This window comes from Carassius auratus, chromosome 16 (assembly GCF_003368295.1).
Source record: "Carassius auratus strain Wakin chromosome 16, ASM336829v1, whole genome shotgun sequence".
NCBI classification, from domain to species: domain Eukaryota; kingdom Metazoa; phylum Chordata; class Actinopteri; order Cypriniformes; family Cyprinidae; genus Carassius; species Carassius auratus.
In genome coordinates this window covers 216,267-233,785 of record NC_039258.1, presented here as the reverse complement: position 1 = coordinate 233,785, position 17,519 = coordinate 216,267, and the positions used below count along the sequence as shown (strand labels likewise).

General features: G+C 35.9%; 1 protein-coding gene across 2 annotated transcripts in view; it reads right to left on the bottom strand.

Moving 5' to 3' along the window:
* Positions 1 to 17,046, bottom strand: part of ago3a (argonaute RISC catalytic component 3a) — a 39,068-nt gene extending 22,022 nt beyond the window's left edge. For both annotated transcript variants that reach the window (XM_026283192.1, XM_026283193.1), the window contains exons 1-7: positions 16,329 to 17,046; positions 5,160 to 5,331; positions 4,962 to 5,082; positions 3,803 to 4,011; positions 3,035 to 3,171; positions 285 to 419; positions 100 to 187 (exon numbers count right to left, since the gene is read on the bottom strand). In XM_026283192.1, coding sequence (XP_026138977.1) covers positions 100 to 187; positions 285 to 419; positions 3,035 to 3,171; positions 3,803 to 4,011; positions 4,962 to 5,082; positions 5,160 to 5,331; positions 16,329 to 16,347 — 881 coding nt within the window. In that variant the 5' untranslated portion in view covers positions 16,348 to 17,046. The remainder of the gene's footprint in view (positions 1 to 99; positions 188 to 284; positions 420 to 3,034; positions 3,172 to 3,802; positions 4,012 to 4,961; positions 5,083 to 5,159; positions 5,332 to 16,328) is intronic.
* Positions 17,047 to 17,519: the final 473 nt, after the last annotated feature.

The window sequence follows — 17,519 nt, the reverse complement described above, 5'->3', positions numbered from 1 at the left end:
TGAGTGCACCTTTAAAATCAAGCAATGTGACTTCACCCTCCGCAATTAATACCATGTATGGTCATACCACGCTTCACTTCCTCTGACGGTTTAACTCACGTTTGGTGGCTGGCGGGCCGGCGGGTCACATTACAGACCCTGTACTTCCTCCGCATGGTCCCGCAGTGTGTCACCTCCACCTTCAGACCTGCACACACACACACACACACACACACACACACACAAGCCGATGAGAGCAGGACGAGCACAGATGAACACAGGCAAGCACACAAACACACACGCACCTTTGATTTCTTTGGTGAATTTGACTCGGTGGGAGTCTGTGAGGGGCCGAGGCTGCTCGTCGATGTTGTGGATGTCCAGTACCTCACACATGAACTGAATAACTGGCTGTGCTTTGTAGAAAGCCGTGGCTGACACTGCAAGACAGAAGAGATGAGAACCCATTAAACCAGTCACAATTATCAGCAAAAATATACCTTGACTTTTAAAACCTCCTCTGCAGTTAAAAAAGAAAGAAAGAAAAAAACATTTATTAGTAGTGTACCTTCATGATCTGCAGTGTGGCCTAAAGATATATTTAATTTTATTCAAATAAATATATCGCATTCTGAATATACCATTCAGAAAGGAGTTAGTATTCTATTTAAACACATCCTTACTACTTACAAACAGTTCTTAAAGTCACATTTAAAAGACATTTTAATTGGTTTACGAACTAATGTTATCTATATACAAATTAGATGTTGACCGATATTGGATATTGCTGATATTATGATAATATGTTTAAAGAAAGGCAATGAAGACAAAAGATTGTGCTGACATTAATAAACATGTCTTTTTAATAAAATGATAAAAGTTTTTAGTCTTTCTTTCCTTTGATGGGCAGTAAAATGTTTTGTTTAATTCAATGCCTGATGGATTATATTGTGTAAGCGAAATACCAAATATATATATATATATATATATATAAAAAAAAATTATGCATAATGCAGGACTTCTGTTATAAACAAGCCTAAAATAACTGGGACTCTTATTTTGAAAGGTCCACACATCAATAATGCCAGAGCCTCATAAAGAAAAAAAATGTAAAGAGGAAAATAAAATAACAGCAACATATTGACAATATAAAAACCATAAAAGTAAATATTGTCATAATCAGGACTTGTATTTTTTGTTTTTGTTTTCCCCAAGGAGCGCATATGCCCATACATTTAAAAATTAGCTTATGAACAATTTAGAGGCGCAATGAAAATTCATAAAATTATTTTATTAGACTGCAAAAAGTATACTAGGTTTTTAAATATTTAGTAAAAAAATGGATCAAATAATGTAATTATTTATAAGATTAATTATATAAGATTAAGGATATTTTATAACCTTACATTTGATTGAAAACGATATTTCAAAACTTTTAAGTCACTGTAATGCAGGGGTTTTCAAAGTCTAAGACAGAGGGCCTCCCTTTTGACACAGCTTACCCAGTGGCGCCCCCCCCCCCCCCCCCAAAACACACACACACACACACACACACAAAGATAAACACACAATGACAGACTGTTTACTCGCTTTTATTATTATTTGTGTTAACATTGCACATGTGCAGTTATTTTTAGAGTAATAACAAGTAGGTTAATATAACGTTTTTAAAACTAGGAAATGAATCAAAAACCACGATGGATATTTTTTTAGCAATTTAAAATTGCAATAACTGTCCACCCCAGTCAAAACAGTCAGATTACCTGTAACAGAGTGTGGAAAGAACTTTAAACAACGCCAAAATGTAAACATCTCTACTACTGATGAATATTCTTACATAATTATATCCCTACCTTAGTGAGCGGTATGTATTAGTTTCCTTGCTGCCCAGAGAAGACTAATTCGTGGTTGCAGTGACGTCAGAAACAGACCGAAGGTCATCCTCCACTTGAAGACGTGAACGATATTTGTTCTTGATGAATGTCAGAACAGAAAATCCTGATTCGCACAAATACGTTGAAACGAATGGTAAAATTTTCCTCAGTGCCCTTTGTGTAAGTTCAGGATATTCATTTTGAATAGAGAGCCAGAAATGTCCAATCATTTGCTCCAGTAATGATTACTAGTCAGATCAATCAAAGCCTCTTCATCTTGTATAGACAGTGCGTCACTTTCTGCTGGCTTGAATTTGAATGTATCACTCGTGCTGGATTCCTGGATTGTCTCGTTGGAAAAATAGTGTATGAATTGCAAATTCAAAGCTACGGCCTTCTGGGTGAAAAATGTTTCTCATATTTTTTATTTTTTTAGTATCATTTAAGTAAAAACATTCAAATATAATAAATAATACTTATAATAATTAAACTCAATTATATTTTTAATTTATTATAATTTTTCCCGCGCCTCCCCTGACATGCTCTGGCGCCCCCCAGGGGAGGCGCGCCCCACACTTTGAAAACCCCTGCTGTAATGTAAAACATAAAAATCAACTTAAAACAAAGATGAAAAGTGGCTTGCTTTTAACAGGCGAGCAGATTGTCCACTTTTACAAGTTAATGTGCTTACTGTGTGTTCAGATGTACGTCATCTTTATCTTTTATTCCCCGTTTCTTATTGGACTTTACAAAACTTTTATCATGCTGAAATATCTAGAAGTCGCTCTTTATTAGTCCTGTGAGAAAACATCTACACAAATGTTGACGTGAACTCAAAGCCAATGCGTTCGCGCTCTTTCTGAGCCCATTCACTCCATTATAAGTGTTACAATGAGCCAGTGAAAGGAGAGACGATCTCAGACGTTTGGGGAGGGGACGGAGCAGCCGACGCAACCAATTGAAATTTGGGAGTCTGAGAGAGCGGGAAAACACAGACAGAGGAACACAGAACTTGCTCAGAGAGAAAGAGAGACTGATTTAACACCCAGCCCTTCAATCAAACAAACCCCCATCCGCTATCTTTCAGCCCTTCATCTCCCCAGCAACAGTGTGAGCGGTTCCCACACTCTCTGCTAACACACACACACACACACACACACACACACTCAAACAGTGCACACCATCAATGTTGAGCATCATCTTCCACATGGCCGGCCGAACAGACTGATGGAAGCCGAACCAGACCTCTCTTCCTCCACCCAGAGGATGGTCGTAGCCCTCCGGGGCAGAGAAGAAAGAGCGGCCCACGGGTGTGTACCTGGGAGAAACAACACACACAGCAGAATTAGGTTTAAAATCCTGTATATTATTAGGGATTCAGTGATACTTGAGGGGAACTGACAAAAAAGGCATCCACTTAAACCACCAGATGGAAAGCTATGTCTAAGAAAACTCAACAGTTGGCATTAAATCACAGCTGAATATTAAAAAACTAAATCTAAAAGAAAAGAAAAACACTTCTTTTCTTAATTGTATGAATGGATCACTGAAGCATTTATTTATCCAAACGTTTTTGTTGTAGTGAAGCTGGTCTACTCAGAAATACTCACTACTTCAAAAGAAAGCTATTATGCTGCCCAAGGCTGCATTTATTTCATTAAAAATACAGTAAAAACTGAAAAACTGTAAGATAATATTACAGTTTAAATGAACTGTTTTCTATTTGAATATACAGTAAATTTAAATTTATTTCTGTGATGCAAAGCTGAATTTTCAGCATCATTACTCCAGTTTTCAGAAATCAATCTAATATGCTGATTTGCTGCTAAAAAGACATCTCTGTTCACTACTGCTTCATATTTTTGTGGAAACTGTGATGCATTTCTGAATTCTCTAATGAATAGAAAGCTTAGCAAGCGGTCACAGGCTGAGGTTTATCTGCGACTCACTTCATGGAGGGTAGATGGCGTAGCACCACGTCCACAGCGTGAACTGGGTTGGTGCTGATTGGCTTGTCCAGCTCCAGCGGCTCTGGCATACTGCGACCGGTTAGTACCTCATGCAACAGGTGCCAGCTCACCAGGGACACAAACTTAATACTGACTTTAAAGGGTCGGTCTTTACCCCCCTCCCCTGGCAGCGTAACGTCCAGATCCACCTGTGGACACACAACAAGGAGTAGTGCAAAAATACACCATGTTCATTTGAAAAACTTGATGATGCGGAGTCCAATTATAAGTTATATACATGTGTCAGTTTTAATATACTTTTTAAAATAACAACGCAGTCAAATCTAAAGTTTCAGCAGGTGAAAATCAAGATTTGACGAAGAATAACAACTTTAGAATCATTCACAAATAGTCATTGAAAGCAAAAATACGATAAAACACCATATTTTGGGAGAAAGTGTGACATGCTCAAGCAAAACAGACACTATTTTAACTAAATACAAGTATTGGACTTCATTCAGAAAATATTCATCAAGGTGTTGTTATAATTAACTAAAAATATATTTTAAAAAGTTTGAATTGAAATTAAAATTAACTAACAAAAAAATAATAATAATTAAAGCAAGAAACTTCTCGTTTTTATTTGGTTTAACTTTAGTTCAATATCTATCATAACTAAAAATAAACTAAAACCTAAATCAAAACTACAGACATAAAGCAACAAAACATTAAAAAAAGGAAATAAATAAAAAAATATATATACACACACACACACACACACACACACACCTAAAGAAATAGAATAACTCTATAAGTTAAATATACTGAACCTTAATAAAAACAATACAGGCATATAAAAAAATGGCAAAGAATAATTTAAAATTAAGATGAAAACAGAAAACAAAAATAAGATCTAATTAAAAATATATATCAAAAATATATAACTATACATCAATGATACTGAAGCAAAACCATAAAGTTTGTCAACTAAAAAAAAAATTTTAATAAAAAAAAAAACATCTTAATATTTTGATGATAAGATGCAATTGAGGAACTTTGTGAATATCACGATGCTTTATTGTGCAATCTTTCTACAGAATGTGTAACTGGGTAACAATTTTTGCAACTAAACTGTATCCTGTGTGTTTAGTTGGCTTACCCCCGCAGCCGCCACAGGCAGAGGGTTGGCGGTGTAGAGGCTTTTCTTCCCATCATAAACTGGCCTTCGGTCCCCAAAGATGGTGACTTTAAAGTGCTGCACCATGGAGTCCACAACCTCCCTGCAGACACAACACTCATCAGGAGGAGACTTACTGAGTCGGTCGTCAGCTTTGAGTGATTCTCCCACACAGCCTACCTGTTCACACGGCGTGGACACTTCTCAGGCTTGATGTCCACCTCATACAGGTAGACGTCCATCTTTGGGATCTCCACCTGGAAGCAGTTGGCCAGCAGCTTGATGGGTTTCCCCACAGTGCCATAGCCAGGCCTCCGAGGCACGGAGAACAGGGCCTGGGCCCCAACGGCTCCTGAGAGCGAAAGAATAACAAAATGTTACATACTCTTTCATTTGCACCAAACAGTTAGATCACTGGCGAAGCGAGGTTCAAAACAACAACAGCACAAAATAAAACTAGATGGTTCAATCACTCCCACTACACAATGAATGAATGTGTCAACACTTCCAGCAGCTGACGCAACACACATTCAGCTAACGGACATCCCGTTTCTATTCTTGTATCATTGCTACTAAAACTTTATATATATATATATATATATATATATATATATATATATATGTCAATGTGTGTGGATTGACTAATGCTATTTTTAAATTAGTTATTTAAATATTAAAATAATTTAACATATCAATATGATACAATAATAATAATAATAATAATAATAATAATAATAAATACATTATTATTATTATTATTAAAGTTATTATTATTACTAACATCACTACTACTAAACAAAATATAAATCTTAAAAAACAAAGACAAAAGAAGAAACATCACTATTGTAATATTTCATTGTAAATTTAAAAAGAAAATGACTCGTGAATAGCTTTTATTGTTAATAACAAAAATTTTATTTTTTATAATAAATGTAATGATTTTTTATATTTTAAAAATTATATAAATACAATATATATATATATATATATATATATATATATATATATATATATATATATATATATATATATATATATATATATATATATATATATATATATATATATATATTTTTTTTTTTTTTTACGGGCATTAAAAAAAAAAAAAAAAAAAAAAAAAAGTGATTCTCAAATTACATTCATACAGTTTTAAAGTAAAGTGATGAAGACCTGTAAAAAAAAGTCTGTGTCAGTTCTGAAGTCAGTGCCAGCTGGCCAGTTCTGAGATTCAGCAGAAAACATTAAAGAGACGATGTCTGAAGAGGCTGTGTGCATGGGGCAAAGATGAAGCAATGCTCTGAACAGATGGTGCCTACAGAGAGATGCTGAAAATTTAATACCAACTTCATGAGTGAGTTTGACAGTGATTGCAGTTAATGATTCCCTGACTGCGAGACACCCAGGGCACACTAGCAGATTCATCGCAGACAACTTCCACTCATAGTTCTCGTGAAAAGAAAAACATCAGCAACTTAGTGGAGGAGGACCGGGAAAGAAAACAACAAACAGAAGTGATGGTGATGTTCATTGAATCGAATGTTGCCACCCTCAGAAATAGGATTTCTTACCCATGAGTCACTTCAGTCCATGCACAAGAATTGTATAAAGGTGCACCTCATGGCCCACAATATTACATCTGGCCTACATGTTTCTGTTTCAGTGGACATGTCTCATCTCACACATTCAGTAATGGGCAGAGGCTACATTGGCCTGGGATTTCATCATTCATTTAGAGTCATTAAAAAGGATGCATGCAACTGGTACCTCAATACTAAATCAATACCTTGATACAAACAGACTCATCTGTCATGTCATTAAATGTAGCATTCAATTACTCGCCCAGCAATGAATGCTATGCAGTGAATGGGTGCCGTCAGAATGAGAGTCCAAACAGCTGAGAAAAACATTGCAATAATTCACAGCACTCAAGACCATCAGTTAAAGTTGTTTGAAGCCAAACGCTGCATGTTCGTAAGAAACAAATCCATCAAGATGTAATTTTAAACCATCACTTCTGACCAAAATATAGCCCATAACTCATAATATTGCTTTATGATGTAATGCTAAATTTCTCCAAATCTGTTCAGATGAAGAAAGAGACTCATCTAGATCTTGGATGGCCTAAGAGGGAGTCAATTTTCATCAAATTTTCATTTCCGGGTGAACTAATCCTTTAGTTACAGTGCATTTCCAACTATATTCTCAAAATTCCTGAATACAAACAAACATAACACAAGAAAATAATGAGGATTCGTATTCAAATAGATATATAGATGGATAGAAAATATTTTCATTAACTGATAAATGTAAATGTTTTTTACAATTGAAAAAATACAAATAAAACTTCAAAATAATTTTTTATGTATTTATGAATTAAAAAGTAATAATAAAGAGAGTAATAAAGGGAACAAAATAAAAACGACAATAAAAAAAGCAATAAAAACTTAGAGTAAGAGGTAATGAAAAAAGCAATAAAAAACCCTCAAAATGGTAATTATAATAAGCATCTATTACACTGTGTGTTTGCTTAAACTGTCCAACATGTTCTGGTTCAACCAGAACCAACTTTTAATCCAAAAAATTGCAGTTTTTGGTAAACATAATCATTAATTTTGCAATTGCATTTGATACTAGCAGAAATGACACGCTTCGCCTTTAAGATGACAACCTAATGTGTCAAAGCACAAGCTGTCGGTCTTCTGCATCACCGTCTAACAAGATTCTCGTAACAAGACGGCAAAAGTTTACAGAAGGTTCAGTCCAGTGTTCCCCAGCAAACGGCCAGAGATCTGTCTGAGCTAAACGAATGTCAGGCTGAGAGTGATTCATCCCGTTTGACTCATAACCGCTGCCGAAGAGGCCAGTCTTCAAAGCCGAAGAGAGCAGAGTCACGGCTAAAAAAAGCTAGAAAAACAGGAATCATTCAGAGAACCTGGCGAGGGTCAGACTGAATCATTAGCTGCTGCGTTTAATAAAGCACAACCACCGGCTTCCAGGAGTTCAAACCCAATAGAGAAATTGATTTTAGCGATAACGTATAAACCCTTCAAGACAAACCTAACGTGAAGAGGCTGCGCTACAAAATAATCATTATTCATCTTCCTTTATGTAAAAAACGAAATCTTTATTATTATACAGAACTGTGTATTTTTCTTCCTTTTTTTTTTTTAAAGAAATGAATGGTTTTTTTTCAGCAAGGACACATTATATTGATCAAAAGTGACAGCAAAGACATTTATGATGTTACATTTCAATAACTGCTGTTCTTTTTAACTTTTTATTCATTAGAATCCTGAAAAATTACTTTCCACAAAAATATGAAGCAGTAATTCTATTTACTTTAGTCACTAAAAAAAAAAGTTACTTAATATATAAAAAAGAATAAAGAATAAGAATAAAGACGGATTTAAAACATTACAAGGAATACGAGATTGAGCCCAAATTAAATATTTTATAAAACAATAAAAATCTAGAACAACAGCTTCAACATTGATAATATGAAATATTTCTTGAGCAGCAAATCATCATATTAAAATGATTTCTGAAGGAACATAAATGAAATAAATTGCAACCAGAAACAAAATATTAAAAGAAAATAGTAAAATACAAAATTTAAAATTTTAATATTTCACAATATAGAATGACACTCTATATGTAATACTTCAATACTGCAATCAATAAAATCATATAGTGAAGGTTTATATTGCACCTTTGCTTATGATTCAATTCTATAATTGTCTAATAAACCTGGAATCGTGTATTACAACTATTGCTGGTTCTTTGATAAGTGCTTTAGATATAGTGAAATACTGAAATCTAAATAACTGAAAATGCTTTGAAGTACATGAACATGTGCCTTTTTAGCTTTGAATTAAAAGTGATTTGTCTCAGCCCTGGTTGGTTGAAGTGCCCTTAAAAAAAACGAATAGGAAAAATACTTCCGGAAGCAAGTCAGCTGCAAATGTGAGCGCTCTCTGTTGCCTGGCTGCACTGTCAGGAAGCTGAATCCCTTTTTACCTGGTGGGCCTCATACAGCAGACACAGACATAGTCTGAGACCCCAGCCTTTCACACGCAGACAGACGAACAGGGGGGTCTGAAACCCCAGACGACTGCATCTTTGTCATGGAAATCTCCCCGCCTCACGCAGACCGATAACACTTGGATTTTATGCCCAACGCAGACCCGCGGATGTCTGCCGAACACATTTGGATTCACACCCAGGCTTAAGGGAGTGACGGGGATCTTGGGAAATTTGTGAGCCGTGCTCAGAGGGGGTGGAAGAGGAGGCAGCGAGGACAGAGGACGCCGCTTTTCATCCTCCGCACATGCAACCACACTCTGTACTCTACGAATGAGTCAGTATGCCACACTTCCTTGACTCTGTCTCGGGGCAGAGCTTACTCTCTCCCACTGCCGCCCACTCGTGAGCATACGTGCAACCCGCGCTCGCTCACTACAGCGTCATCTCTGTTGAGAGGGAAACGTAGCCGAGCGCCAAGGCCATGCAGATAAAGGAGGGAGAGGAAACAAGAATGAAATGTGCAGAGATCAGGCCTGTCGTAAGAAATCTTTTGTGCACACTGGACGTCAAACACACCAGTATTCTGATACGAAAAAACACAAGACTAGTAGGAGTAGAACCAACTCAATAAATCAACGTTTCTTTTGAACTACCAACTTGATAAGAAACTTAAACATCTTACACTTCTCATAATAACAAAATATCAATATTTAATACAATATTTATATTAGAAAATATTTATGACATAATTATGCAATTTTTAATTTTACAGTGCAAGGATATTACAGTAGCAATATAATATAATACAAAAAAACTTGAATAATTGTTATACTTGTATTTATTTACAAAGATTAGTTATTAATATAATATTTATACTAGAAAATAATGTATATAATTATGATGGAATATATATATATATATATATATATATATATATATATATATATATATATTTTTTTTTTTTTTAACCGTGCAGGGCTATTATTGTAGTAACATTTTTATTTCCTCAAGTTTTAACAATAACCTTAATAATAATAGTCAATAATAATAATAATAATAAAATACACTTGCACTGAAAAAAATAAATGAATATTTCATAACACAAATTAATTATAATATTAATATTACATTAATAATTTAATATGATTAGTTCGCATTACATTGACTTTTAAAATTAACAATAATAAAAATAAAAAATAAAAGTCACCATCATCAATCTGTTAATAATTAGACCAAAATGTTTAATATTCTTTCTTTTTTGTATTCCAATTGTTTGGCTTGGTCTCTGAAAAGGGGCTGATGCGCTTACTTTTTTTTTTTTCTAAAAGTGCTACAGATTTATGCATTTAACTTTTTTAAATGCACAAAATGTTAAAAAAATTTTAATGTTACATTTATATTTATTTAGAATTTTGAATGTTAACCTGAACAGTTGCCATATTCAAATCTCCAATAACACAATATCAGCCTTATCTTCGTATTTGCCTACATATCACTAGGTCACAGCTAGAGGTCACTTTGTTCTGAAAACATCAGTTCGTCGGAAATTGCTCAGTAATTTCAACATCCCGTCATCAAAATGCTTGTAAAATTTGGGCAGAGATAGTCTGCTTCTGGCATGCTGTGAACCCAATTGTATGCCTACAAATAAGACAAAAAACGCTTCTACAAAAATAAAAAACCCACAACATCATAAGAGCGGAGAGAGTTGCCTGGGAGAGGTGGGCCATGGAGCGATTAGATTACTCCAATCTCTGCTCCTTACTGCTGCCAAAAGCATCGCTGTCCTCAGGTGACCCATAAACAGGGATTAAAGCGGGCAAGAAATGAGCACGTGGTGACCAGTCATTACAGCATCAAGATGCAGCCTGTAATTTTAGAAGGACAACGATAAACCAAGAAATAAATGAAAAAAATATTAATATCCCTAAAAGGTGAGTGTGATTAAGAGCAATTCATCATTCAGCTGAGCTGCTCTGAATCATTAATGCAAGAGCTCATTCACACGCTGCTGAAAGCTGCAAGCTCCTACAGCAACAGCAGCGGCTGGATGTTTGCACAGAAACTAAACGACCGGCAGCGCTGGAAGCACGTCATCTCTACAACAAATAACCAGATGAATCAGCTGAGAGCTCAGGGATAAGATTCAACATCAGTAAAATGCAAAAAATAAATTGACTGCGTTTTCTGCACAAGTACTCTACAAATGATGCTACTGCTAAACCTCTAACTTTTATTAATGGTTCATTTAAAAATAATATTAACAAGAAAGAAAGAAAGAAAGAAACTATTAAAATAAAACTAAAACAACACTAACCCTTAGCATGAGAAATTTGAACTGTTTTGCTTATGATATAAAAACACACATACACTGTGCAAAGATTGCCAGGAGAAATTCACAACTTACTACACTGACCGCTGAGCAGCCGATCTGGTCAGTCTCCAGACATCCAGCGATAAATGCAGTACTGTATTCTGAGCTCTCTACCAAACTACAGCAAACACACACACACACACACACACACACACACACACACACAATACAGCTGTTGTGAGTCTAATCCACTGAGGCTTGAGCTGTGGGAACGGGCAGAGAGCTCGGGGGACTACACAATGGCGTCAGTCACAGCACCGGGTTCAGACGAACTGACTGACAGAACAGCATGGGAAGCTGAAGCGTGTGTGTGTGTGTGTGTGTGTGTGTGTGTGTGTGTCCATGCGTGTGTACAGTTGGCAAACCGGCCAACACCGTAACTCCGGTTCCAGCCAGTAAACAGCTCCTGCTAAGGTAAAGATGTAATCTTTGAAAGATACAGTAATCCGGAGATTAGGATATGAAGATAAGAAGGAAAGAAGAGGAGAGTTTCCAGACCTGCACAGCTGTAGGGCTGGGCACTATAATATTATTCTCATTATCTGCAGAAAGGCTTAAAATGTTGATTTAAGTGATTGCTTTCAAGCAACATTTTGTCCAATTCTAGTTCTAGAAACAATTATAGTTCATTTCTCTTTTTAAGATGGAAGATTATTTTAGGACAGTTGGGAAAAATGCTATGCTTAATGCATTGCCAAATAATGAGATCATGTAAGATTGCAACAAACAGACACAACAAATAAGAAATAAATGTAATACAATCCCTCCGATTCAAAAAGACTTTCAGTGTCTTTTATTGGTTGCATAAAAACACAAGGTTAAATGTGTTGGATATTTCAACCAGTCGTATAAAATACCTCAGATTACTCAAAATGTGCATCTTTAACTACACATTGTTATGAACCTATGGCTTCTGTGAGTCCTGACATTTAAAAAAAAAAAATGGATTTTACAATGAAACGTTACAAAATTTGGCAAAATTTGGAATAATAAACAAAAAGTATATGTTTTGTTGGGAAGGAATTGGTATATTCATTTCATTATAACAATATATTGATTCAACTGGTAAAGTTGACTAGCACCATTTTTGAGAATGGATTTTAATTAAATCATAAAATATTTTTATAATAAAATTGTTTATAAATTCTACCGACTAGAATGATGGAAGTTAAAAAAAAAAAGGTTTAAAAAAAAACATTTTTAAAGGGTAATTGCAACTTTGTTTATTTATAAATTTTTCTTCTCAAATAAAAAGATATTAACCTTTTTTAAGGAGAAAGATATAAAACTCACAATTGCAAGAAAGTCAATCTGACCTAACCCAGTTCATAAAACGAATTGCGCCATATAAACCTAGAACTAGAATTGTGAGATAGTGACAATTTTTACCCCTTCAAACAAGTTTTTTAAAAAAAGTGTTTTTTTTATTATTAAAATGTCTGCAGTTTAGTAAATAGGCAGTGAAGTTAATTGAGTAACCACTCCAACTACTTTAAAATTGCTCTTGATTCAGTTAAATTAACAGACTCAATAGAATCCACAGATATGAAAAGGACACTGTGGACGTTGGTAAAGCAGGGGTGTTGGGGTTCTGCAATATTTGCCAAGGTACATGCAGAGGAAAACAGCCTGAACCCTGACCACACCAAGAGTGCTTCTGATGAATAAGATCCATTCTGGGTTGAGATTCCACCACAGCGAGGTGAAAGGCGCCCTGTGTAGTTAACAGGCTTAATCTGCTACGAGCAAAGCAAGAGCCCAACAAACTATCACCCAGAAAAGAAGCCATTAAAAGCAAAGGCATCTGAACCAGATATGAGACTCTGAGGCCTAGCCTAGGTCAAGCTTCGTCCCCTTCTCTCCTCTTACGGTATAAACTCCCTCCTCAGAGCCTCTCTGCCTTCCCCCAGCTAACCATCAAAGAAAAAAAGGCCCTAAAGGCCAAAGAGGGCCCCATGCACACAGAGAGATTGCTAAGCCTCCATACATAACTGCCATGAAAACAGACTCCAGGCTGACAACCCACTCCAGAGGGCCCTAAAACCTCTTCTTCATCCATCTTTTTCTACTTAATTTACGGCCTGCACACTTTCAAGCTGGATATCCACCCGTGATGCTGAACACAATGCATTGCAGTGTCTCAGCACTGAAAATGAAAGGGATCACATTCTTTGGCTATGATGGGTCATAGTGACTGTGCAGTGCACGTGGTGAACAGGGCTGGCCGATATAAAACCATGCAATATGACATGAGAGCATTCAATGATTGCTTTTTAATTGGCTTTAGGGCTCTAACATTAGAAATGCACTGATTATTTTAAGGGAACAATAATATGCAGAAATAATTAAAATGGTTATTCATTGCTCTATTTCTGCATTCACACACACAATAACAACAAAATCAATCATAAATTCTGAAAACAGCTTGCTTTACAAGACTAAAACTGCACCGAATAATGACAAAGGTGAAATTATTAATACAAGAAAAATTATTTGAATAAGTTACTTAAAAAAAAAAAAGGATTACCAGCTTTATTTTAAGGAAAAATTATTATTTTTAACTGTTAATTTAAAATTAGACTTTTCACTGTATTTTAGATAACTGCATAAATATTATCAAACTAATTGGATACAATATCCAGAAAGTTTGGTTAGAATTATGCATCAATAAAAATCACTTTTAAACTGAACAATAAATACATTTTGGGTTTTCATTGTTCCATTTATGGTTAATTTCACACAATAACAACAAGATTGACTGCTTTACAAGAGTAATACTGCATTAAATAAAAGTTAAAAAGTTAAAAATTATGCAAGAAACAACTCTGAAATAACTAATGTTCATTCAGGGTGGTAAAACTTTTCAAACATGCTTCATTTTTAACTAGACTTTTCACTAGGTTTTATATAACTGCATTAAATATTTCTAATCTTGACTGCAATGAAAGTTCAGTTGAAATTGTGGTTCAAATCACCTTAATAAATACATTTGATAATTAAAAAAAAGGAAAAAGTGAATTTCTGAATATAAAAGCTTAACTGATAACTAATGTTTAAGTTATTTATTTATTTTACTAGACTTTATACTGTTTTTAGGTAAATTCAATAAGCATTTGCAATTCAGTTGAAATGATGATTTTAAAAAAAAGAAAAAAAAAAAAAAAAATCACCCTTTTAAGCCATTTAAGAGCAAATGTAAACTAACATTGACAGACAGCGCTAGCCCCCCATCTATTTCACCATCACACTGGGCACCCGAAAAAACCTTCACTATACTGGATGTCCACAATGCCAGTTTAAGGCAAACTGCACTCACCATAGAAACCACACACAGCATGTCATCAGCTTATGGGCGATGGGAGGAGATCGAGCGGCTTTTGTTGAAACAAAGGATGTAACTCTTCCTCTACTTTGGCACTGTTATCAAATGGCAATCAAAAGTCAATGCAGAACGCTGTGGCACAACAGCACATCTACTGGGAAGAGCTGGCCACTTTGATCATTAAGTGAGTTCGAAAATCTGTTTATGTAACCTGCACAAGAAAACAGCATCATTTTGGCCTGCACCCAACCAACAGGGGCTTCCCCTTAACCAGGGCCCTTCTAAGATTGGTGACAGGAAACATCTGGTGTTATTAAACACCTTGAGCCATGCCATATTTAGCATCAAACCTAATAAAACCACACAGGTTAGGACTCTTCACGGTCACTTAGTTCCCACAGCAAAGAAGCACAGACTCCGAGACAGAAATCGCAGAATCCAGTCATAAAAAATGGAATTTAAAATGTAACGCAGAATGTCACGTAATTTGGCATATTTTGGAATTTGGGAAATAATTTGGGAAGAATAAATCAGATTTCATAGGGCCCTTTATTACATTTGAAACTACTCTTTTAAAATCTTGAAAAAGCTTTTTTTCGCAGTAATATTAAAGAACCACTGAACATGTTTTAAGGGAAAATCCAATGCGCAAGATAGCCTTTTTTCACAAAGCCCCTTCAGATTGGGGTATTCCACAGGTGACACACAATACAGACCCCTGAAATATCACCTTATTAGTCAACACAGAACAAGTATCATTCAAGAAAACAGCCACAAGCAAAAAGGGATACACGACTTTAGGGAAGTGCACTTAAAAATGGGAAATTTGCTAGTGATGAACTTCTGACCTAGATGTCAGTGAGGTCATGAGAGGTCACTCGTCTGACCTGATACTAACCCACTTACTGCTGGTTACATGAGGAAAAACACCCTCATCATGTCTGACCAGTGCTTCATCACATCACTAAATGACTCATAGTCAGCCTTTAAAATGCCCACGATGAGGCACAATGAGATAATCGCTCTGATCTAAACCACAATACATGTACAAAAAAAAAAAAACAAACAGCACGAACATGAACTCAGCGCTTCACAGAAATGCTTGACTATGGTACAGTCAAGAGTCCTAAAGAGAATTCTAGTGGAAAAGTTTGAGACACTTAAAAGCAGAATTCCTGGCATCCTGTATTTTCAGGACCAACAGGACTCATTATGTTAGTGTCTGATAATGACCTTAAAACCAATTACTTCAGTTTTTGAAACAATAATAGCTAAATATATAACCATTGGTAAATAATTCAAGCTTTTAATCACCATTAAAACACTAAATATGAATTCTTATTTCATAAAAGGTAAATGGGTTTCCACAAATTTTAAACTAATGAGTTACTAATGAATCATTCAGACCAGATTGTGACTCGTTTTGACAAAACAGGAGACACAGAACAAACCATACATCAAATGAAAGCTTCTTTATTCATCTTTCAGATGATGTAATGTTACAAATCTAAATTTTAAAAAATCGACCGTTATGACTGGTATTGTGGTTCAGGATCACAGTTCAATCCCTAGTCATGACGTTGCAAACATCAGATGCGCGCAAAAGACCCAAAATCATACACACACACACCTGTAGTTCCGATTTCCATTCATGAGGTCTCTGTCCGGTTCCGTCCCCGGCTCGCAGTAGACGAACTTCAGAAACTCTACGGTTCCGTTAACCCAATGCGAGCTTTTCCTCCCGGTTTAACGGATCCTAACCCAGTGTCCCAGAAGCTCGTATATCAGGTCTGGATTTCAGGTTCGGTTGACAGATCGACGTGACGGCCAGCTAGCCAGCCAGCTAAGACGAGAAGTTCCCCCGAATACAGTCCCGAGTCGCTGTTTCTGTGATGGCGACGCCTTCGGAAATGTTTCTTTGGAAAGACCGAGGCGGTTTGTTGAGGTGTTATGACGTTACAGCGAGTAAAAGTCAATTTATGTCGCCTCCGCTGTTCGACACAGCTAGCCTGCTACTGCTAGGGGCCAGGCTAACCAGCTAAGCTACATACCCAATCTCTGAGGGGAAAAAGTCCGCGAAAGTGCCCGATCCTCCATGAATTCCGTCCTCGACGCTCAGAGGCTTTTCGATGGCTCGTACTCCCTTCGTTTTACTCCGGCGGTGACACGAAATAAGTTGGGAGTTGAACTCTCTCCCTTTCTCTCGCAGGGTTTCTCTGACACTCAGAGCCTCCGCGAGACTCGCTTCAGCTAAATATGGAGCGTCTGATCCTCCGCGAGCGCGACGCACGGACCTGGCGCGAGAGCCGCACGCTGATTGGCTGCGAGGGCAAGCGCGAGCACGCGAGGGAAGGGACGGGGTTTAAAGCCGCCTCATCACCATCATCATCATCACCAATGTATATTTTTACTTAATAAAACTACATTATAAAACTACTTTGTTTTCAAATACAGATTTTATTTAAATATGCAAATATACATTTTTAACAAGTATATATTGAAAGGTTTTAGTAAGTAGATTTAATTCATACTGTAAATGTTTACAAAATAAATGTTCAAGAATGTGTAAAAATATTAAATATCAAAAAACACAAATGTGCACATATAACTAAGAAATTTTCAAGATGTACAGTGAATTCAAACCAATCAATACACAAATGTGCTGTTTGGTATGTTTTGTGTAGTCTAATTTCACAAAGCTAGTCAAACCATTCTGTTTTTGCTTTAGTTTTTGAAAGTGAACAGTCTAACTTAGATCAAAATATAATGAAGCAACTAACCATATTCTTTCTACTCATATTTTCATTCTTTCTTGTCTTTT